The 23,946-nt window shown below is 46.1% G+C and overlaps 1 protein-coding gene across 1 annotated transcript in view; it reads left to right on the top strand.

Moving 5' to 3' along the window:
• The window catches only part of SH3BGRL (SH3 domain binding glutamate rich protein like), a 30,187-nt gene extending 8,019 nt beyond the window's left edge, over positions 1-22,168 (top strand). Inside the window, exons 2-4 of the mRNA XM_039572112.1 lie at positions 14,272-14,457; positions 17,070-17,150; positions 20,085-22,168. Coding sequence (XP_039428046.1) covers positions 14,272-14,457; positions 17,070-17,150; positions 20,085-20,117 — 300 coding nt within the window. The 3' untranslated portion in view covers positions 20,118-22,168. The remainder of the gene's footprint in view (positions 1-14,271; positions 14,458-17,069; positions 17,151-20,084) is intronic.
• Positions 22,169-23,946: the final 1,778 nt, after the last annotated feature.

A 23,946-nucleotide genomic window follows, 5' to 3' on the forward strand; every position in this document is an offset into this window, starting at 1 on the left:
AGGGTAGATGATCAGACACCTCTCCTGCCTTAGGCATAGATCAAAGTCAACTGGAAAAGCCTGATGGGAACAGCAAGCACAAAGCCTCTGGGAAAAATAATCACAGTTTTCACATAAACCCATGTTTTTATGGGAGTACTCATTGCCAGGCAGGTTTAAACAGCACATCTGTATTCACCTCATGGGATCAACCTCTGGCTGTGCTTATATCGCTGGGAGTTTTGCCATGGACTACAGCAGGACAAGATTTTATTCCTTAGGAAACATTTAATACTGCTTATCCAAGGCATTCCTGTGCACATGTTGCAAATGTATTTGGCCAGAGCAGCAGCTGCAGAACAACTGGCAGAGCAGGAGAGGAGCAGAATAACTCTGTGAATGAAATTAAAAATAAAAATTAAAAATATCCTAAAACATTCTCACTGGATATGGATAGAAATGCAGTTCAAGTGAAGCTGATTTATGGCTAGTAGATGTTTGGTGATTTTTTTTTCCCCTTGGCAGGAAATACAATATAAGTGAATAGAAATATAAAGGGGCAGGTTTGCAGATTTCCTTGTTAGTGCCCCGGTAATCCTGATTAAGAACTGGAAATTCCACCCTGTAATGCAGATAAACAAGTCCCTTGGTTCTGGTAGCTCAGTCCATGGAACCTTTTTGCCTGAGCAGTCTTTTTTCAAATTTCTGTTCCCTTCCATCACATTAAAATGTACCAGGAGGTCCCTGTGAGAGCTTCCCTTCACCTGCAGAGAACTGGGGTTTGTTGTGCATGCTGTGGGAAGATCAAAGTAAATCCATAATGCTGACTTGGGAAATGTTCCCCCCCACGAATTTACACCTGGATGAACTGAGGAGCAGCTGGACAGACAGCACTGGCTTCCACAGAATGATTTGGGACCCAAGCTGGCAGCTTGGAAGGCGTTGGGAGAGCCATCACCTCCCACTGCCAGCCATCAGCATTAGGCTGAGACTGAGGAACAGCAGGGGAATGAAGCCATTTTGGCTGCTTGCCCAGGCCTGGAGAACTCCATCTCACAGCAAATAAACAGCTGGGGACTTAAACTTTGAAAAAATAAAATGCAGTGTGTATTTTTCTTAGTTTCTGATTGGGGTAAGCAGATGCTGGCTTGCACTGAGGCAGAAGGAAGCTTGTGGTTTAGAAAAAAAAAAAGGCAGATACCATGGTGACAAGAGGGATCTATAAAACTTTAAAAAGACAGTGGGGAGTTGCAAAGTGGCTCCAGGTTAGTGAGACATGGGCAGCATCCAGATTAGTGCTCCTGCTCTGGGGTGAAGGTGCCACTTCCCTTTGGGCTGCAGGGATGCAGTGGATGATAGCAGCCTGGTGATGGGAACAACCTGACTGTGTTGGAAAATGCTCCATTTTATTAATTCCTGAAAGAGTCACTTCAGGATATCTCCTGAGCAGTCCTGAGAGCAAACCCCAGGCACTGGCCTTCCTGGCTATGGCAAGCAGAGCTTGGCCAACTCCTGTGTTGTTTCAGCTGCCCAAAGTGTTAGAAACTGCAGTGTGGCCAGATCTTGTGAGAAGAATTTATCTCTCCGTCTTAAAGACACAGTTTTTAGACAATATTTTGTCGCAGTAACATAAAGAAGGATCTGAGGCGTCCAGGATGATTCACACTTGAAATATTACCCAGGGCAATCAATTACTGGGTCAGAAAACTGCTGCCCATGTGAGCTGTGGTCTGCTGAATCTTTCCTCTCCAGGATGCTTTTGGGTTGCTGTTCTATGTCAAGACAGCCTGGCTCTTCTTGGAAAGAGGAGGAAAACTTGCATTTAATCCATAGTTTTTTCTCTTCCTTTGTATTATGATATTTAGGTATTTTAGTTGAAGAAAAAAGCTTTGTTCTCTTAAAAGAATTACGTGGTTTAGTTTTAGCAGTCAGCAAAAAGACTCTTCGTTAAATAACATCTGTGGTATATGAATTCTTCAAAGATAAAAAGTAATACACATCAGAAGCACCTGGATCCCTGAGGTCATGTATTTCTTCTTAAAGTAGTTTTTCATTTAAAGAATAAATGCCTGGCAATATAAAGGCAGTGAAACAGCAATTAATGCTGTAAACTTTTAGTCCTGTCAGTTAATTTAGCCTCTGTGTGCTAAACCATACAGGAAATAAACTTTGCTTTTATTGTAAACCACAGGGGCCTCGTGCAGAACTCTCTGTGCTTTTAATTCCTCTCCTAACCAGAGTTGAGCTTGTCACACAAGCACAACCAAACCTGTTTTCCCTCTGCTCTGCAGGGCTCCCCATTGCCAGCAGAAATCCACAGCCTCTGAAAAATAATTACAGGAGCAGCTGTTTCAATAAACCCCTCAAACTGCAGCCCTGTGTGTGTTATCTCAGGCTGCCTCCCTGGAAAGATTATTGGAGTGCTGGGCTGATGCAGAGGGTGAAATCTCAGGGGCACTGAGGTGGGACCTATGCTGTTTGTGTCAGTTCTTACAGCGTGGAGTTGCTGCCAGCATTGCACAGAGTTGTCCTGGGATCTCCACAAGGCTGAAGATAAAGGAGAAATAATTCTTCTGGCTTTCAGAAAGAGGAACCAGATTCAGAACTTGACAAGAGGGGTGAGCTCCAGACTATCAGGCCTTTTTAAAGCTTCCAGAGCAAGCAGTCAGGTGACCAGTAGCACCTTCAGGGCCTTTCCCCTGCTCTTCTAAGCACATGGTCAATTTTTGAGTATTTAGGAATATATCATATGTCAGAGAGTTTTCTGCATCTTGTGATACTGAGCCTCACTGTCTTATTGGAGACCAGTCTTCTGTGTGGTAAATTGCTTTACAGCCAGTGTGCAAAGCCTGTCTGTGGGGCTGGGCTGTGGTGTGTTGGTACTGTTTGTAGAATCAGCCAGAAATGATCCCTGAAAAAGTAAATAAGCAGTGATTTGAAGAAATAATTATTCCTGCTGACTAACAGCTCAGGAAAAGGAGCTCTGAGAGGTGAAGAGCAAATTGTTCAAGGAGTCTGTGACAGAGGTAGCTTGGACTTAGGGACTTTTTTTTTCTTCCACATAGTAAAGATTCCCCTTTCCCTGTTTATAACTCAGGTAAGCACCAGTGAGGTGCTGAGGCTGTGGAGACACCAGGAATACACAGAAGAGCTGGCTGATGGGTGGGAATGCTCCAGCTCCTGCCACTCTCATCCCTGTGCTGTTCAGGAGTTGTTAGTTTGGTACTGGGATTTGGGAGGACTGGATCTGTTTGTTTTTATTTAACCCAGCATGGAGTTTGGATGCTGTGACAAGGCACATGGAGACTTCCAGGGAAACTCAGCCTGCCAAGCTCCACGTCTGCTGCAGAAAACAACTGTGTGTAATAAATGAAGAGCTCATATTCTGCTGCTGCTTATGCTTTGTTAGTGCGTAACTGAGATAATGGAGCCTGTATTCCACAGTAGGAAGCTCGCTCTCTGTTGGTTTTGGACCAGATGAGCAGTTTTCAGGCTTATAAAAGTCAAATGCCACAAGACTGACTTAGAAAATTGCCAAGGGTCAATTTATTTAGTATTGTAATGGTGGTGTTTTCCTTTGGATGATGACAATTCCGGGTGCTGCAGAGGTTCGTGGACAGTGTCAGTGCGTGTGGTTAATGCTATGGTTTGCCATACATCAGGGTTTCTTTACATCCTCGCCTAAAAGAAGATAAGAGGAAGCCTAGGTCTGGAAGCTTGATTTTGCAAGATATGTTTATCCTGGATAACTTCAGTAGTCATTTAAAAAAAGACAAAAAATCATCCTGATATGTGAATATTTGCATTTGCAGGTCTTTCCTGTTGCTGACTGAAGCAAAAGCCTGCTGCAAGAATGGCCCAAGGCCATGGTTTGATCCCTGCTTTCAGTCCTTATTGCTGCTGGGAGAGGCAGTCCTGCCTCCCCTGGCTCATTTCTTCCCATTCCTTGTGATGGCACAAGAACCCCTGTGTCATCTGTGAGCTGAGTTGGGGTTCCCAAAGCAGCACTGCTGTGTGACTGGAGGAGATTCCCTGCTCAGAGCTCCATGGAGCCCAGCCAAGGCATAGCCTGGCTCCGACCTCTGCTCTCTGACCAGGGACAGGACCCCAGGGAACGGCTGGAGCTGTGTCAGGGAAGGTTCACTGGATGTTATAAAAAGATTCCTCATCCAGAGGGTGGTCAGGGACTAGAACAGCTCCGCAGGGAATGGTCACGGCCCCAGAGCTCCAGGACTGTTTGGACAGCAGGCACAGTGTGGGATTGTTGGTATGTCCTGTGCAGGGCCAGGAGCTGGACTCAATGATCCTTGAGGGTCCCTTCCAACTCAGGATATTCTGTGAGTCTGTGGTTCTCAGAAGTGGTGAATCCTTGCTCAGGAACAGGCCTTCGGAGTTGGTGGAGAAGGTCTCTTTCCAAATAACCTGATTGATGCAGGTTGAGTGTATACGGTCCCAGTAAGGAGCTGTGCTTCCCTGACCGTCTCTCCTGGATAAACCTGCCCAGCCCCGGCGCTGGAGGAGGTGAGGTTTGGGAGTAGCCTATGCAGAGCCCCTGCATGAGGGTGGGCAGGCTTTGGATGTTGGAGGGGTCAGTCTGTAGGAGTTTGGAGCTGCTGCCAGGCAGTGCCCAGAAACTCTCCAGAGACTCAGGCTGCTTCCTGTGCAAAGTTCATCCCTAATCAAACACAGCTCCTGGTGGGGTTGTTTGCAGAGATCACGTGAAGGGAGAGGAGATTCTTGCTGTCCCTGCCTCTGGGGCTGCTGTCCCTGCTCCCAGCGTGAGCAGAGTGAAGAGGAGTCAGGCACCCCCCATGTCTCCAATCAAACCTTCCTTGTGTGAGGGGCCAAGTGTCAGTCTGACACCTCTCCAGATCTGGGACACCTCCCAGCATTCAGCAGTTGGAAGCTTCAGTCACAGTCACTGTTTTTCTGTGTTCAGGCTCTGGGGTTGTCTACAAAAAGTAGGTAGGCAGGTTTGGTGCCTCTGCTTGTGCCAGCTCCAGTGCTGCCAGAACTTCCTGGGACTTTTGGGTTTTAACTTCTCCCTTGCCCAGCTGCTGGGGATCTTGTGTTCCATGTGCATGGAAGTACAGTGTAAAAAGGTTCCCTGCCATCCCATGAGCAAACGTCTCTGTTCTTTGGCTGATGATGGAATGAGATTTTAAATGTTAAAGTCTTGCATTAAAATCCCTGCAAATTGAAGTTTTGGCTGTGTGGGCTTTGTTTGGTTTTAAAATCCAGGCAAATAATCCCATTGGGCATTGCTGTCACTTTCCACAGAACTTTAAAAAAAGGAAAAAAGGAAGGAAAATCCCAAAGAAACAGAAAGTCAGTCTCTGGATGCAGAGTCTGTGTTTGGGGAGGCAGTCTTTGAGCAGGCCATGATTGCTGTGGGGAAGAGCTTTGGCGTATCCTGACTTGTGAGTGACTTTGACTTGGCAATAGTGACCCTCTTTAAGCCTTTTACAGAATGAACAGAAGCATCTAAGCAGAGAGTAGAGGGATGTGTCATTTCTGGCTGTGGTGAGGACACAGATATCCTGGCTAAAGGAGGGTGCATCTGATCTGATCTGCTCTGGTGGCCCCCCAGAATATTCCCAGGAGTTTGTGCATCTCTGGTAGGCTTGAGACAGAGCTGGGCTCTTGGGCAAAAGAACTGGATGCAGTCAGGAGCCTGGACAGGCCAGGAAATGCTGAATGAGCAACTGAAAGTGTTGGGGAGCAGCTGGGAAGGAGGAAAGTTAAAGGAGAATGCTCTGTGTCACCCTTCTTTTCAGGGAATCATGGAATATCCTGAGTTGGAAGGGACCCACAAGGATCAAGTCCAACTCCTGGCCCTGCACAGACCCCCCAACAATCCCACCCTGTGCCTGGGAGCGTTGTCCAAATGCTCCTGGAGCTCTGGCAGCCTTGGGGCTGTGACCATTCCCTGAGGAGCTCTTTCAGTGCCTGACCACCTTTTCCTTGCAGCCAAAAAAAAGAAAGATGTACTTCTGAATTCAGTGCTTCAGTAGGAAAAGAGGTGGGGTTTCAGCTGACAGAACCATTTTCATGTACTGGAACAAAACGGGAAGTTTATTAAATGGCACTTTTAAACACAGGCTTCAGGTGTTGCTGATAAGATGTTCTCTGTTAGAATCCTGGTAACACCACAATAGTCCCTGACACGCAGGTGTTAAAGGATGAATGGATTCACCCCCACACACTTCCCCAGTGCTTGGATATCATTTGTTAAGAGCGGAATTTGCCTTAAGCTGTGATAATAACATTGATCCTTAAGGTGCCTTCATAGAAAGTAAACCTAAAACACATTAAAAAGTCATCAGGGCTTTGTTAGGCAGTGCTGCTGCTGCTGTGGGCCAGAATCTGTGGAGATATAAATAAGGAAATGTTACTTGTCCTCCTACTTGACTAATGGATAAAGGAATCTGCTTTTGGCCACTGCAGGGGGAAAGTAGCTAAACAGACACTGGATGTGGTGCAGCAAGACAGTTCTGACTTATTTGTGGCCTTTTAGTATCTTGTTAGAATTTGACTGTAGTCGAGGTGTGGTGGAATTGGCTGTACTGCGTGTCTGACACCAAATTAGTGACACTGAAAAACTTTGCTGGAACACTGAACTCAAACCCTCCTTGCTGCAGCAAGAGAGAAAAGGTTTCTTTTTTTTCCTTAACTAATTCCTTGAACTCCAACAGCAAGTTGGCAGTGTGGCAATTAGGAACCTGCGCAGCTGTGCTGGGCTGTGCCAGTCAGAAAGGCCAGGCCGGTGTTGCTGGCTGAACTTCCCAAAGTAGCCCAAGGGAACTAAATGCCAAATCCCCCTGGGATTTTATTCTCTTTGCAGTCTGTGTCAGAGTAAATAAAACTGAGTGAGAGTTGGGTCTCTAAGCGTCCTTGGCTCCATTGAGAATCCTGATCCCCAGGACTTCAGTACATGGAGGTGACGTTAACTTTCCTGTTCCGTTCTTCGGGTAGGAAAAAACTTGTTGAACGCACAAGGATCTTTGGACTTGGGTGTTGTTGGTGTGGGATTTAACAAGTATTTAGGCTTTGGGTTATTGAATGAATGCAATTACAATGGCATTATAATCCATGAGAGAAGCTTTTATTTTTGTTCTCATGAATCAGCTTTTTCATTTATGTAACTTTCTATGGTTTCTGGAGCAAGTCATGGTCTTGTTTTGGGAAGTGCAGACTTTGTCCTTTGTTCCAGCTATAGTTTTGGCTTGTGTTCCAAAATCTGGTGTGTGGGGTGGTACCTTATGCCTGGCTAAAGCCCTGTTGGAGACAGGCCATGTGCTGCCAGACGTGACGTAACCTCCAGGTTAAATTGCAAAAACCTTTTGGTAGCCTGGATTTTCCCCCAGCTTCGCTCTTGAGTGGGGGTCCCTTTTCACCTTTTCTTGCTTTTATAAAGGGTCTTCTAAACCCACATGTGAACAGCAGGAATGTGGTTGTTGCTCTCAGTGGGAGCCGGAGCCTGTTCCCTCCTGCCCCAGGTGTTGGGCTGTGATGCTGACACAGCCCAGGGTTGGTGGGTGCCTGGTGGTAAAAACCATTTCCAAATAAACCAATTTTAAGCTTTTGGGGTCTAACCACATCAAACCAGCGCTGCTGTGCAGTAATCATGTGGATATCCCATGGACTTCCCCAAAGGACCCTGCAGGGAGAGAGTCAGTACATATGGAGTCCATCTGGACACTGCTGAACTTCTGAAAAAAAAAAAAAGGAGCAGCACAAGTCCAGCGTGAGCTTTTCCAGCCTCCTGTGTTTGATTTAGGTCCCGTAAGTTCATGGTGGTTTTGCTGTGTTTGTCCTCAATCTTATTCCCTCCAGACCAGGAACCATCAGGAGAGACAATGATGGCACCACTACATGTAAAGCTCTGCTTAAAATAACCAGAAGAAAGAAGTGCTTTGAGTTCTGTGATGATAATTACCCAGACCTAAAAATAGGCAGATGTTCTACTAGGCAGGGAGAAGTAACAGTGAGACAGGAATTGCTGGGAAACACCTGGCAAAGCTCTGATCAAGCCAGGTCATTGTTGGAGTTGCCTGCAGGTTTCCCACCCTCTGACCACCATTTACAGTGGCACCACCAGAACTATAGGGGGGAAAAAATTGGCTTATTCATACAAATAAAACCAACAAAACCACTCTAGACAAAAAACCAGCTTCTGGAATATTAGAGTAAAAGCAAGGAAAACTGTGATGGAGGCCAGGACTGAGGCTGCTCGGAAGGGAGCCCTTCTGCTGTGTGCTGGGGTGGAGAATGAGCTTAGGGGGCCATCAGGAATCTGTGACATTTAAATCCATGGCTGAGCTGCTGGGCTGTTCAATTCCTACAAATTAGGTTGTAGTGGGAGGAGAAATTCTAAGCATTTTGCAGTTCATTTGCAAGGATGAGCTTCTGCATTAGGGACTCAGGTGAGGAAGGCAAGGCCATTTGAGAAATTAGGTGAGACATATGAAAACCAAACCAAAACCCCCAATAGCTGGTACTCTAATTCTGAAAAGTGGCAGTGAAGTGTGGCAGTGTGGCCACAGCTCAGTCCACAGGACACCCTGTAACAAGTCAATTTGTCTTGGCAGCACTTGGCATTCCTTGTGCTGCCCATTCCTCCAAGGAAAATCACTTCCTGGGGGTTTCCACCTTGCTGCTGGTGGCTGCCACTGGAATTTGCTGAACATTTCTTGCACTGCACTTTTCCCATTCACTGCTTACATTTCAGCTTATCCGTCTTCAGAAGACTCTAAAGCTTCTGGAGAACTGCTGGGTGCAAGTCTGGCCACAACCAGTAGCATCCCCTGGAGTTTGGACTTCACCTTCCTGCACAAAGCAGCTGCTTCTGGGATTTAAAGATATGCTCCCACTAAGTATGAAGCAGCGTCTTTAAAATCATCATTGGCATACAATACAACTGCTTTAATGCTGTAGTTGCTTTTGCTTATCTAGAACCCAGAAGGCTGGAATTGGAAATGGAAAAAAAAATCCCCTTTTAAATGTGGTGTTGTCTTGAAACTTCATTGAGAAATGTGTAAGATCAAATGTGTAAGATTTGCTGTAAGGTGTTGCTTCTCTGTTGTCCTGGTGCTGGATCCCAGCTGTGAGGTTGGGAGAGGCAGTTCAGGACACACCTTCAGCAGGAGCTGGAGAGAATCGCAGAACCATGGAATTGTTAAGGTTGAAAAGACCTTTGAAATCATCAAGTCCAACCATCAACTGAGCCCCAGCCCCATGTTCAGCACTAAACCGTGTCCTCAATGCCACATCCACTTGTTTCTTGAACACTTCCAGGGAATGGTGACTCCACCACTTCTCTGGGCAGCCTGTTCTAATGCTTCATAACCATTTCCATGAAAAACTTCTTCCTAATTCCTAATCTGAACCTTCCCTGGTGCAATTTGAGGCCATTTCCTTTTGTCCTGATGCTATAACTGATGATATAATGATGGCTGAAAACATCATAAGAAATCTCTTTATAATTCTTTTAAATCCTCACAATAAAGCATGAGCCATTTAATCCCATGATTGGGAAAGCAATTAATAAAATCTGTGTTTTTCCCCTGCATGGAAGTTGGGACACAGGACCCACAGAAGTGGTGGAGAAGCCCCGTGCCAAGGGCCAGGACGGCAGAGCCGCGGTCAGCAAGTTTGTTGTTGGATCAAAACAGCAGCACTCAGACTGTAAACTTACTTTGGGTTCCAATGGTCCATAAATAGGTTTCCAAAACATGTCTATTGTCCAACAAGGGATTTATTTATAAACTGAAAAAATAACAAGACTGAAAGAAAACCAACCCAAGCCCTTTCTTGGCCAGCAGCGTGGACTGGACTGTGCTCTGTGTGTGTGCCTGAGATAGAACCTTCTGTGATGTTCCAAAAAGTGTTTAAAATAAGTGTTTCCCTGCAGTGGGGTGGTGCTGGGAGAAGTTGGCTCTTGAACAGCCAGCACAGTCCTGGCTGGAGCTAAGGCTGGAATGCTGCCTGCTCGCTGGACCAAGGTCCCACAGCATCATCCCTTCCTCCTTTTCTGCTTATTATCTTTTTGCCGAGTTCTTTTTTTAATTTTTTTTTTTTTTTCAATGAGTAAAGATTTGGAAGAGAATCTAAAATGTTGCAGCATTTTCTGGAAAGTTTATTCCCACTTTGGGGTTAAAACTTTATTTTTGATGGGCTGATTTGTTGGCAAACATCACCTGTTTGTACTCTTGGCAGCTTTGACGTGGTTTCTCTTGTGTTACTGGTATCACTGATGGGAGCTAGATCTAAGAACAGTAAATTGAATTTCTGATGTGTACTGAAGTGAGGGGCAGTACTTGTTCACAATTCTACACTCATTTTTATGTTAATTTGTGCCCATGCTCTGTTGAAAGCTTAATGTTCCATGATTGGCTCGTAACTGGAAAAGAAGGGAATCTTGATACCCAGTGGATTTTCTAGCACAGGATCACAGTGTGTGGTGAGACTTTGCTTAACCACCAATAACTTGCCATAAAGCTGTTTCTGTCTTGGGAACAGACCCTGAAAGCCAAAACAAAGAGAAAATAGATTTATTTCATTAAATGTTCCTTTCAGTAGTATCTTGGGAACATCAGCAAGAAACAGAATATCTCCACTCACCTTAGGAGTTGTTTTTCTCCCAAGCGTGTGTTGAGGCAGAGAAACCAGGATGTGTTTCTGTTCCTGGGGTGGGGATAAAGGCACCTGTGAGCAAGACAGGCTGTTTGAGGGCATCCTTGTTCCAAGGCAGGGCAGTGGGGAGCTCCAGAGGATGCAGCCCTTCCTCCCAGCAGTACTGACTTCACCTGCTCCCACCCCTTCTCCTTCCATCCCTCTGTCTCCATCCCACTGGGATTTTCCCCTGCTCCATTTTGCTCATTCCCTCTGCTCCTTCCCCCAGCCTCTTCCCATCCTTACAGCTGTCTGTCCATCCCTGTCTTTCATTTCTCTGTTCTTGTGCTTTTGTGTCTCCATAAATCCTCCTGCCCCACCCAATACTGGTCCCAAGCCTCAGGGCCCTGCTTGGCTCCTCGGCTCCTGTGCTGACTCTGGGTGCATTCCCGGCTCTCGGCTGCTGCTCTGGGCCTTGCACAGTGTGTCAGGAGCATTTGGAATAAACAAGGATTTTCGTGTTTGCCAACTGCAGTGAGCTGCACTTCAGAGGCCAGAGCGGCTTCAGACATGACAGTTGTTTACGTAGGCCGAGGTGCGGGCTCTGGGAAGGCGCTGGCCGCTGTCCATGCCTGCTTCGGCAACTGGGAGAGGTTTTCTGGGAAGCGAGCGCTGCGTGTTGACAGGCGCATCCTGAAGAAAGGATCCTCACTCCTTCCCAAACATGGGCAGCAGGAACCATCTTCCAGGCTCTGTCCCGAGGAGAACGTGTGCCCTTTCAAGTAAGACAAAACACCCTGAAGCAGCAGCAGACGTCTCTTGCTCTATTTTCGGCCCTTCCCTCCCAGTGCTATTCCACTGCCTGAGATTAATGGAAGTTTTCTAAATAAAATCCCATAAAATAACAGGATCTGGCAGCTCGGTGTCCCTTCTGCATGCCCCGTTTCTCTGGAGCATTTGCTGCTCTTTTGTAAGTGCTCATCACTGTGGCCGGAAGACTTGTCTGAGGAGCTGGGAGAAAACATTGCTGCTTAATTTTCCAACTTCTTTTTTGTCTGGCCAGAAAACAAGGGTTCCAGACTAATATCCCTCATGCATCAACACCATCCTTGCTTTTCTGTAGAGTTCTCTAGAGAATTACCTCCCTTGACTACAGATGGCCTGAGAGCAACACAGAAACCAGACTTCATGCTTGCCTTACAATAGTGCTTTTTCTGGCAGAAAAAAATACATTTCCAGCTTTTCCAGCTCTTTAAAAACAAGCAGAGAGGGTTGTGATTACCCTTCAGAGCCACAGTCGTCAGTTTGGGATGTGGTTGTACCTCCTGGAGCTGAAAAAACAACCCAGAGACTGTCCCACTGAGATGCTGGGAGGGTGTGAGGATTTGTGTGTGGCTGAGACAATCTAATAGTCAAAATGATTAAAAAAATAAAGTGACTTCTCAGGGGATCAAAATGCTGATTCCTGTCCAACTCAGAGCTCTTCTTTTACATGGCAGAGTGTACAGGTTAATGGTAGTGTTGGTAAAAGCTTGGTTTTCTCTAATTCCTTAATAATTCTGGGGCATCTCAAAGTGCGTTGTCACTGAGCAATGGATTTTGGACAAGTTAAGGACCTGAGCGTAATAAAAACTACTTGGATCTGAAATTACATTTACTACTAGGTTGTACTGACAGAGGAGTTTACAATTCCAAAGACTTTTCCCTTATCTTAGCCCTACAGAACAGTTCATGAAGGAAGTGCTCCCTTTTTTTTCCTTCTCTGAGCTGTAGAACAACGGAGAAAAGCTTCCCCTGCTCCTTCCTGCTGCTGTTAGAGGCAGGCAAGGAAACCTCTTATCCAGAGCTTTGAGTCTGCTGAGAATGTTTTTATACAGCCTCTACACGAATTATTTCCTCGGGGCGGTATTAACTCCTCCAGTTTGATTTATTTTTAGCCATGATGAAAATTAGCAATATCCTTGTGTTTCGGGGTGCTCACACAGCGAGTCCAGCGGCTCCTGTGGTCGGAGGAATTACGTTGGCTTCGCAGCCCGGGGCAGGCAGCTTCCCTGCTGGAGCTGGGAGCACATTTCCCTCTGTCGGGAGAGCAGGATCAGTCGCTTTGTGCTGCACTGGGCTGGGTCCACCCCTCCTGAGGTCTGCTTGAACCTGCCATGGATAGAGCAGCTCCAGACCGAGTCAGGGGGCGCTTGAAGATTCCCTCCTTGGATTTGCCGGGCTGTGTTCCGCAGCCCACATAATTCAGGGCAGCGCTGTCCACACACTCCCTGCTGCTCCTGGCGGTCCCAGCGCGGCTGGGTGCCCGTGGGTGCGGGGCTGTGCGAGCCGGGGCAGGGCTGGGGCAGGGCCGGGTGCCCGTGGGTGCGGGGCTGTGCGAGCCGGGACAGGGCTGGGGCAGGGCCGGGTGCCCGTGGGTGCGGGGCTGTGCGGGCCGGGGCAGGGCTGGGGCAGGGCCGGGTGCCCGTGGGTGCGGGGCTGTGCGGGCCGGGGCAGGGCTGGGGCAGGGCTGGGTGCCCGTGGGTGCGGGGCTGTGCGGGCCGGGGCAGGGCTGGGGCAGGGCCGGGTGCCCGTGGGTGCGGGGCTGTGCGGCCCGGGGGACGGGCTCCATATTTGGCTCCAGGCTGGCTGTCCCTGACCCCGGCAGCTCCGGGTTTGCCTGTGGCCGTATATGGAGCGGCTGCTCCGGGAGCTGCGGCTGACCTGAGTTAGCACCAGTGCAACATCTGTGTGAATCGCTGCTCCTGGGGCACCCAGCTCATTAGGGTAAAGCCAGGCCTTGGACTGGCTTTGCAGTGAAGGGGGTAATTTGAAGAAAACAAATTTCCCGTTAAATTCCATTTTTTTATTGTTTGCCAGGATGTGCATGGTTGTAGTCTCCTTTGTGGTGGTAAAGTCATGCAAAGGGACAGCAGAGCATAAGCAGAACATCTCTGTGTTGAGAAGTCAGTCATTCATAATGACAGTAATAAAAACCACCTTCCATGTGCAGAGCCAGCACCGTGCTTGCCTCACAGATCCTGCTTTTCCCTTGGATGCTGTGTGAGTGCACAAGGATGGGTGGCATCAGGTGTGGGACCTCAGCCAGCCTCCCTGACACGAGTGAGGATGGGGATGTGGGGTCACAGCCCTCCAGGGACTGTACCTGCCCTGCTGACACACCCAGGACACAGCAGGGGAGGGGTTTTTGTGCAAACAAGCATGAACCAAAAATGCTTGGTGAGGTCTCTTTTGGCACCGAGGTGGACAAAAACTTGGACTCTAGAAGGAAGGGGGGTTTAGCCTGTGGTTCCAAGGGCACAGGGGAGCAGTGTGTACCTCAAATGTGCCTCCAGCAAACTCTAGTGCACCTGAAAAAACAACGTTCCCCTGAGTTAACTGTAAAACCTGGCCAGCACAAGGGCCCTGCTCACACTTCTGCTTTTGGGTGGGCACCTTTAAGGTTCACAACACGCACATGTGTGTAGGGACAGCATCTTTCGGCTTCAGCCTGTTCCGTTTTGTAGGAGCCAAGTCAAGGCTCAGCTCTGACTCTTCAGAAAATACTTTTTGATTCTAAGAATTTTCTTACCGCTCCCATTTTCAGCCTGGTTTGCACCCCCTGATTTCTGCAGCGAACCCCGGAACCGCATTAAAATTATTTCGCTGATTTTGTTTGCCATCTCTCTTTTGTGACAGATTAAAAAGCAGCAACAAGATGTGTTAGGCTTCTTGGAAGCCAACAAAATTGAATTTGAGGAGAAGGATATCGCGGCCAATGAGGAGAACCGGAAATGGATGCGGGAGAACGTCCCTGAGGACAGTCGGCCAGCGAGCGGGAACCCCCTGCCCCCCCGGCTCTTCAACGACAGCCGCTACCTCGGGGTAAGGGCTGCTGCAGCTCTCCCTGTGCTCATCCCACTCACCTCCAGCTCTCCCTGTGCTCATCCCACTCCTCTGCCTCGCTGCAACAGCCTGTGCTTCACTGCGGTGAGCAGCAAGGCAGGGCTTGCCCAGCTGCAGTTGTCCAAACTGGGAAGGCTGTGGGAGGTGTTAGACATTTCCCCCATCTTGGGCTTTTAGTAATAATTGATTTTTGAATATTCCAGTCACACCATAGGAGAGATTGAAATGTGGACCTCTTGATTCGGATCCTACCTTACAGTGCATATGTAATTTTCTTTTCCTATGAGTTTTTTCCCATCTTACGGCTCTGAAAGTTCCCAGGTTTTTTTAAATCCTCATTTTCCCCATGATTGTGAACTAACACCTCACAGAAATCTGGCCCTGTTACACCAACCTTATGTTCTGTCACAAGTTCTGCCCATGTGGGGTTTGCCGGTAGGTGTGAATCTCCAGATGATATGAAATGATGTCTGCCATGATCATAAATCAGTTTTGTGATCCTTCTTGGGACCAGCTCTGTGTGCTGCTTGCACAGGGAAGGCTGCTGTGGTTCACTTACTCCAGTGCCTTGGACAGATTAAAACTCATGTTGCAAACACAAATCCTACTGTAATTACTTTAATGCTTGATGAAAAGTAAGTTGCCCTGCAGTACTTGTACCCAGCAGGCCATGCTTGAATGATTATTAGATTAACTGTTAGTTTTATTTTTAAAACTTAGTATCTTCTGAACAGAGCTCACAGTGTGCATTCCTCTGGTCCTTTTGAAGTCTGGTTGTGTCCTGCACAGTCTGTAAGTCAGGACCTGCCAGTTTTGGACCTTTGTGAGACAAATCTGTGCCTACAGAAAGAAATTATTCTCAATGTGCCAAGAATTTTTCTTGCTTGTAATAGAAGCAGAACTTGAAATAATATCCACAGTGAGCTGTTGTGCCACTTGGCTCTCAAAATTTTACTGACTGGTTGTGACATGGAAAAAGGTTGTTTTGGAGTGACAGATAAGTAGTTGTCTGAGCAGGGTCTGGTCACAAGGTTCTTGCTATGGGTTTATATCATCCCCAGAATTTTGGTTGATGTAACATTGAACTTTTGAAATTCGGTCAGTTTAATGTTGCTGGGTTTGAGTGGCTACACTTCAGCTTTCAGGAAGGTAAAATTTAATTCTGTGCCCAGAATTTGAACCTCTTTCTGTCTTTATCTGATGCCTCTCAAGCATGAAGTTCCCTGTTTGTTCCATCTGATGCAGCACAACTGGCAGAGCAAAGAGCAAATTGGCTTTCCTGGCCCGTGCACAGCAGAGAGGCTGAACTGGAGATGCTGTGTGGGCTGGCATGAGCCCTGCTCCTCAGGCCCAGGAATTCCTGTCCTGGGAGACACTGTGGAGCAGGCTCATGGACTATGCACCAGCAAGATAAACAATCCCTTTGTTATCAAGCAGCCCCAGTCCTGTCAACAGAAGGGCTTCAGGGAGGATTTACCATAATCATACACATTTTTATCAAACCAGCATGCAAATGCTGCATGTGCAAATGAAACAATAATTTGATATCCCTGAAGTCCAGGCAGCTGGAATCTTCTGGTCCCTGTACTTTGTTCTGTTCCAGCTGCAGCAGCTTCTCCTTAGAGCTGCCCCTCTCTGCTGTTTTCAAACAGCAGTTGCTGTTCCTTAAGCTTTTACCTCCCAGTCAGTCAGGAATCTGGAGCAGCGTGCCCTAAACAGCTCTCCCTGACTCCAGGCTGAGACTGAGCTACTGCCTGCCTTGGGCTTCCCAGCCAGGACTGCTGCATCCAAATGTTACCCAGGAAAGCTAGAAGAGGCTGGTAATGTGCATCAGTTAAAAACAGAGAGCAGGAAAATCACAGGACTGTTCCCTGCTGAGTTGAGAAGTCGGAGTGAGGGAATTGTGTAGTAACTTGAACAACAGTGAGATTGCACAATACTTCTGAGTTCCTTTAGTTGGGGTTTGACAACTGGTATTTCTTTTTATTTATTTATTACCTTAATTTTCCTGGGAAGTGGCTGTGTGTGTTTAGGGCATTTGTAATACACTGTGAGTGAACAGTGCCGCCCCGTTGCCTTCACTTGCACAGACTAATCCTTAGTGGGAAATGTGGTGGGAAAGGTGCACTTTCAGTGTAAAAGTTCCAGTTGAACTTCTGACAGATTTAAGAGCTGGAGTCCACAGTTGCACAGCTGTCATCATTATCAGGAATTACAATGACATCTGGGAACATCAGGGTTTCTGAGGACAAGGTCCAGTCTCAGTTGCTTCTGCAGGAGGAATGTCCATACCAGATCAGTGACAATACCTGCCTTGTGTGGAGTCTGTCCCTCTGGGAAAGGCTGGAGCACCTCACAGCAACATCTCGTTGGGATATAGAATGAATTCCCAGCTTGTCCCTTTCCAGCCAGACCAGTTTGTGTGCTGTTAGTGCTAATGCCACGTACTTGAGGTGATGCTGGATTTTGCATTTGGCCACAGCAAGCAGTTTGCTTGGTGTGGGTTGGGTGACACCCCAAACTGAGCTGAGATTACTTCTGATAATTCACTCCTCTGTCTTTTGTTCCCTCTCCCTTCTGCCATGATGAAGGACTACAATGCTTTCTTTGAGGCGCGGGAGAACAACGCCGTGTATGCGTTTCTGGGCTTGACTGCACCTCCTGGGTCAAAGGTAGGTGAGCACCTCCTCACAGTGAGTCCCAGCCTGTGGCTTACACCACCTCCTCCTCTGCTCAGAATAGGATCTGGCACATGTGGTGTCATTGCCCCCATCAATCTCCCTGGGAGATACTCAGTCTCCAGAGGCTCCCAGGCTTCAGCTTCAAAAGAGTAGTTAATATTTGCACTGAAGAACACTTAAGAAATCTAGATGAAAAAAAGTATCCCAAAATAAAAGAATGTTTTCAATTCAGTAAAAGAAATTAATTCATGTGAAATTTTGATGAGATTTTTCTACTAGAAAATCCCTTGAAACCAGAGCCACTGTTTCTGAAATAACATGGTCTTGCTTCAGAGTAATTTCTTCCTCCAGCTTGTTATCCAAAGCTTATTTTCCTTTGCCAATTACAAACTGGGCTGCTGCTTTGTGGATGCAATGGGCTGGAATTCTCCTTTTGATTTTGATAGGATAAGACAAGCCTGCTTTATACGTTTCACTTGACAGCAGCAGGATCCTCCAGGTCACTTCCAGCTTTCTTGTTCCAGTGGGTAAACACGCCGCTCCCTTTCAGCTTTACTCATGTACGAGTCGAAGGTCATGCTGTGCACATCACTAAGAGACCTAATTTTAAAGGTGGATGGCGACCCATGAGCAGTGAGCACTGCAGGTTGTGGGGCAGACTGAAGTGGTTTTGGGAGCCAGATTTCCAGTAGTAGCTCCACTGATGGGAATGATGTGATGAGGAAAGAGTTCCACAGAGCAGAGCCCAGGATCTGCACCCCAGCATCACCCACCAGCAGCGTCAGACCAGCTGCGCCCAGGGCCTGGTGAGGTTCCTTGGAACATCTGCAGTGCACTGCTCCGCAGAGTATGCAGGATGGAGCCAAGCAACCAGGAAGCTATCCTGACACTGTGGGATGCAGGGAAGCTCCTGCCTTTCCCCTGGGAAGTGCAGGGGTAGCAGAGAGCAGCTGCTGCCATAACAAATCAGGTCACCTGTCTCAGTAACGCTGGGAACGTTGCTGCTTCCCAGACCTGCCAGCTGGCAGGAGCAGCCAGCATGGCTGTCAGGAACTCTGCTTCTGCCCTAAGGGATGCTCCCATTCTGTCCTCACCTAAGGAAAAGGTGAATTTTAAACAGGAGGGTTAGAACACAGTTGTACTCTGCTGAATTTCCATGTTGTGTTGGGCTGCTGACGGTAAATAACCTTTGCAGAAGTGACGTTGTATCCCTTGCATCCTGCTCTGGGGCTGATTTTGGGAGTCCCTCCCACAATTAGGATGTCCAGTCAAGTTGACTGCCTGCTGCTGAGGAGGGTACACGGATTTGTAGGTGCTGAAATCGGCATTTCCAGCATAGCTGTGTGCAGCTTGGATATGATGCTGTAGGGAATGACATGGCATCTGCAGAAAATGGCAGGAGGCTGGGAGAAGCCTTGGCAGGAAACTTTCATTCAAATCATCAGGAGAGATTTGGGAAGTTATTTGACCCTGAACACAAAGCTTTAATATTAATGCTAAACAGGACTGGCTTAGAAGTGAGCGTGGAAAATGGAAGTAACTATTTTCTGAGCCCCAGTGGTTTAGTTTGTCCTTTGGATCTACAGACTCTGGGAAAGGCTGGCCTTCAGTTTACCTTAAATATCTCTACTTCAAGCAGTATGGGTGGATTTTAAAGGGAGAGGATTTTGTGAGTTAAAAGCTATGTTTAGTTATTTCTTTATTATGGATTTAAGGACTGAGAAGATGCTCAGTGAGGGGCCTTGATGGAGAAATAAGGAAAACTATGGAAGAGGGACAGTGTCAAGCTTGGAAAGCTGAGCCTCTCCCAGATAACTTGCAGGACTTTGCCCAAGGAATTAGAGTTTGACCTCCAAGAAGAATAGGTTAGCAGGTTACTTGTATCAGCCTTCCTGGGTGTGAGGGAAATACCAGGAATCCTCTCCAGCTTTCCACTGTCTGTTCTAAAGAGAAGTTCTTTGTCTTGCAAAAAGAAAGCCAGTGAGGTGTCACCACTGCAGTGCCCTGGGCTGGTTAAGGGAGTTGTTACAAAGCCAAGGGAACCTTCTCCTCTTTCTTACCATTCAAAGAACCGCTTGTCTTTTAGAGAATATCAACCATGCTGCTTTTTTCCAGGCTTTGTAGCTCTTTTTTGATCTTCCTTTCATTGTTCACCTGCCTTTTGTGCCGTGGATGGCTGGGATGTCCTCGCACGAGGCCTGTGGGTGCACAGTACCATCATAGCCCCGCTCTCTGACCCATGACAGGCCAGCAGAGCAGAGCAGGGGCCAGGAGCACAGCAGCTCCAAGCCAGGCTCTTCCCACGCCCTGAGTTCAAAGGCAGAATGAGGGCAGTTAGCCAGGAAAACCAGAGTGATCCACCACGTCCAGGATACGGGAGATACGCGTGGGACTTCCTGCCCTGCAGGCTGGGGTCGCCCACTGTGTCTCCTCTCTTAAAAAAATCTTACAGACTTCTTGGAAATTCCCCTCTTAGTCCTTTTTCCTCATGTGTTTTGTTTGTTCAGCAATGCTGGTTCATGGTAACAATGATACTGAATCTGTTATCTTGAGTATTTCTGTGCAGTCACAAAAGCAAACGGCTCCAACACATCTTAGCAGATGTTGAACTTTGTCCTTTCGAATGAGCCAGGCTGTCCCCACTGAGGTGCTGCACTGAGGGCAATGGGAATTCGTCTCTCATTTGTCTCCTTGTAGGTCATGGTGCTGCTAGCAGGTAGTTGAATTATTCTGCAGTCAAAAGTACACTCGGAGAAACCAAAAGGAAATTCCTTGTGCATTTCTTCTGTTGTCATTCTGTTCCCATTTGTGATCACCTTACAAAGGCTGAAAGAAGACTGAAAAATGCAGGTTATTGTTTTACAGTGTTTGTTTCTGAAACATACTGAGAAACTACTAACATGCAATTCTCTTCTGCTGTTTCAGGAAGCTGAAGCACTGGCCAAGCAGCAAGCGTGAATTTCAACTGCCTTAAATGTCTGTAAAGGGAATTTCCACAGCTTTTTATAAAATAGTCCAACTGTCTCTGCTTCAAGAAATGTAGATGTGATTTCTAACATTTGATTGGTGCTTGCAGCATTCACTGTCAGTAACACAAATTGAACACAGGATGGAAATGGGAATTTCAGGGTAGGGAGCAGGAGCGGGTTCTGATGGAAGCCGAAGCAATCAGACATGAATGAGTTACATTTAGTTTAAACTGTCCTGGCAATTCATCCATTTTGTGTAAACTTAAAGAAACTATTTTAGTACTAAAAATGCAGATGGGTTTTACTTAGAGATCTGGCTATTTAAACTATGGAAAACAGCATCTAAAACCTCGTCAGATACTAATTTAGTGCCTGAGCTGCCTCAAAAATGTTACTGAGTTACACAGTAATTTTTCAGTGTCTTTCCTGGTTTCAGATGAATTTGTAGGTGGTACCGTGTAGTTTGACCATTGTAGTCACTTTGGAAAGTTGTGTTTGTCTTCTGTAGAATGGATATTTAAGGTTTGTATTGTTACACACTGTACAGATGATAAAAACCCCAACAAACCCCATGTATTTCTCATTTAAGTGATCTGTGTGGGCTCTTTGGACAAAAAGGGATGTGGGCAATGGACACAGGTTCCTCACAGCTGCCTAAGCACGAGCGATGACACATCTGGGGCAAGATTCAATGTTGCAAACAAGCCAAAACGCCAGAAATGGCATTTCCTTACCTGTGTAAGGGTGAAAGCCTTTAATGTATTTCTCTACAAAAATACCAGTTCACACTGCTTAGAGCATTAAACATCTCACTGCATGTGCAAGTAGCCATTAGGTTCATATAGTATTTTTCCAAATGAGGAAATAAATGTTTGAATAGCAAAAGTTATTGTAATTAAGCAAGACTTCTCTTTTTTTAAGGTTTAAAAACTTCATTTCCATTCTTATTGCCATATCATAAAGCTATCACAGGAATTGCAAATCTCTCAGTGTCTTGTGTGGGTGAATTTACCACGTGCAATATTAACCTGTGTGTTCTCCCAGTGCTCATGAGGGAGCCTGTAATTCCTGGCCATATTTTAATTCCTGATTTATCATTTTGGGAGCCTGGGAAGCAGTTTGAAGCTTCTGCTTACAAAAGCAGCACAGTATCACAAGGCAGAGAGGGGAGGATGGATGCTGCCTTGCCTTAAAGATTAACACACACAACTGTACTTTTTTATTAACAGCTTTCGTCAGGAATTACTGCAGTTCTGTGAAATTTAAGATCTTTTGGGGATGGAAGTTCGGTTGTTTTAAATCCAGCATCAGATTTTTGTTGTTCACTATGATTTCATCTTTCTGTACGAGGTGATTTTTCTTTCTTAATATTGGCTGAATCTTCCTCTGTGTCTAAATTCCTGCTCAAGTGTTTGGGAACTGTGGAATACTACATGAAGTCTGGTGAGGAAAGTGGGATTTGACACACAAGTCTCTATACCCACCCCAATTTACTGTGTTTCCTGTGCAAGTTTGGTGAATTACAGCCATTATTTTGGAGAAGCTGTAATTAAAAGTTGCTGCCAAATTCTGTCAGTTCAGCGACCCAAAACATTCTGGAACTAGGTCAATCCCTGTCTCAACAGTCAAGAAAATGGCCAAGTTTAAGAAAGCAAAGTCACTGCCCTCATCTGTCCCCCCCTTGCCATATGGGAGTGTTCAAACTGTATCAGCATTCCTAAGGCAGCTCTGGTGAGCCAGGCTGAATTATTCCTTTGTCTGGGGAACAAGGCACCGACACAAACTGAAAATACCGAAAATCTCTTTGTTGTGTGTGTAAAACTTGAGTTTTTTGATGCAGATCTCTTGCATGACTTTAGGAGTGCCAGGAATCTGTTACCTCTGTGCTGGTTTTCTGTTTCCATGGGTGCAAGAACTGAATTTTTTCTTTTCTTTCTTATTTTTTTCCTCTGTAGAAAGCAGTCATTGAGGATTTAACCTGTATATTAACCATTCCTTTATCATTCCAATAAAGTTGTTTTAGGACACTTTCTCACACCATGACTTGTTTGCATGTTTTGTTCACAGTTTGAAGTTTGAAGCTGAAAAAAAGTGGAGTTTTCAGATGAAAATACTGCTTTTTAAAAGTTCAGGATTTATACAAGGTGAACGTCAGGGATTCGCTGCTGCTGTGGGTGAAGTCTACTGGGCTGGATCCCTCACCTGTTGCAGCTAATGGGATTTAATTACTAAATGGGATTTAATTTAGGATACACCTACCCAAACCAGTGTGTCAAGGTTTGGGTTATTTCCCACATTATCCTGCCTTCCCACTCATTCCCCAGGGTAGGGACCGGTTGGAAGTGGCCGGGACACAGCAGCTGCTCCCACACTCACAGAGCTTGCCCACTCCTCCTCTGCTTGTTTACAAACTGTAATTAATTAGCTTTATGCTGCTTACAGCAGGGTGCTGTGGTATTTCATATTTGTGTTGCCACAGGGCAGGGCAGGATAAATTTTAAACTGAAACTTCACTTTTACCTTCCCTGTTTCCCTGGTACATCAGCAGGTACCTCCCTCTGGCTTCACATGCTGGAAGTTCTGCACCCCCTGGAAGATCTGAAGAGTTACAGAAATGGCATTCTCTGCCTCTGACCTGCCCTGGGATTTGCCCAAATTCCAGACTTCAGTTCACATCCTCTGGAGGAAACCAATAACCTGATCTTTTAAAGAGTGGTTTGTAATTTTTACAGGATCAGCTGCTGTGTGAGCAGCTAAAGCACAGCCGAGCACCATCAGTCACAGGATGCCTTCTCAAGGGGATTATTGCTTGTCCCTCACACTTGTCCCTCTGTAGTGTCTTAGAACTGGCCCATGAGATGGGAAGAGGGCCATGAATGCCATTTCTAAATTGTAATGAATACCATTTACTTCCCCTGTGTATCCACTCCACTTGTTCAACTCAGAAAAATCGCTGCTTTTCTTGCTTTTTTTTTATTAAAAAATCTGAAAACCCCAGTTGTTATTCATTAATGTAAAGCTCAATAAAAATAGTTTCCCAAAATCTTTAAAAACCAAGCTACATGTGTGCACACAATGTGTGACAACTTTCCCTACACCAGGTTGCTCAGATCCTAATCCCATGGCACAAATCAATAATTCCCAAATCTTTACCTTTTATTTAGTTTCCTGCAGAAGTATTCTGTGACTTACCCATATTCTGTGATCTTGGTAGGATGTTTTAGATTGAAAGGTTCATGATGACAATTTTGAAGTTTTTTATTAAAAATTTTGGTCTGTCTTGGTAAAGTTTTGGAAATGAAAAAGGATTGTAAAAATCGAGGTGATGAAGTAGAAATTGCTGGTTTACTACAGGTGAGCACAGTAGTGAGTACTGAGTATGCAAAATAAATTTATTTAGTACAAAATACATGTGTTGTATTCATGAAGTATCAGACTTGGCTCTGTATATATTGTAGCAGTAATATAATTATATTGTTGTATATATCTATTTATACACATACACAATATATGTTATTCCTATATACTATAATTCCTTACAGTAATTCCTTCTCTCACAGGTTAGTTTATTGATATCATCAGGAACCTGGCCATTTCTTCGTTTTAATTTGCTCAGTATTTCAAAACCCTTAAATAAAAGGAAACCAGCACATCATTAATACAATGCCAGCAGCACTATAATTCCCATGTGGCCTCAGTTCTTTCCTGAGCCCTTTCGCAGCACGCAGGGGAGGCTATTTTGTGTTTACACGAAGCGAAGTGGATCAGAGCCAGGACGGAGCCCACGTCCCGCCCAGCCCCGCTGTGAGGGCCCGCAA

The sequence above is a fragment of the Corvus cornix genome, chromosome 4A (genome assembly GCF_000738735.6).
Source record: "Corvus cornix cornix isolate S_Up_H32 chromosome 4A, ASM73873v5, whole genome shotgun sequence".
Classification (NCBI taxonomy): domain Eukaryota; kingdom Metazoa; phylum Chordata; class Aves; order Passeriformes; family Corvidae; genus Corvus; species Corvus cornix.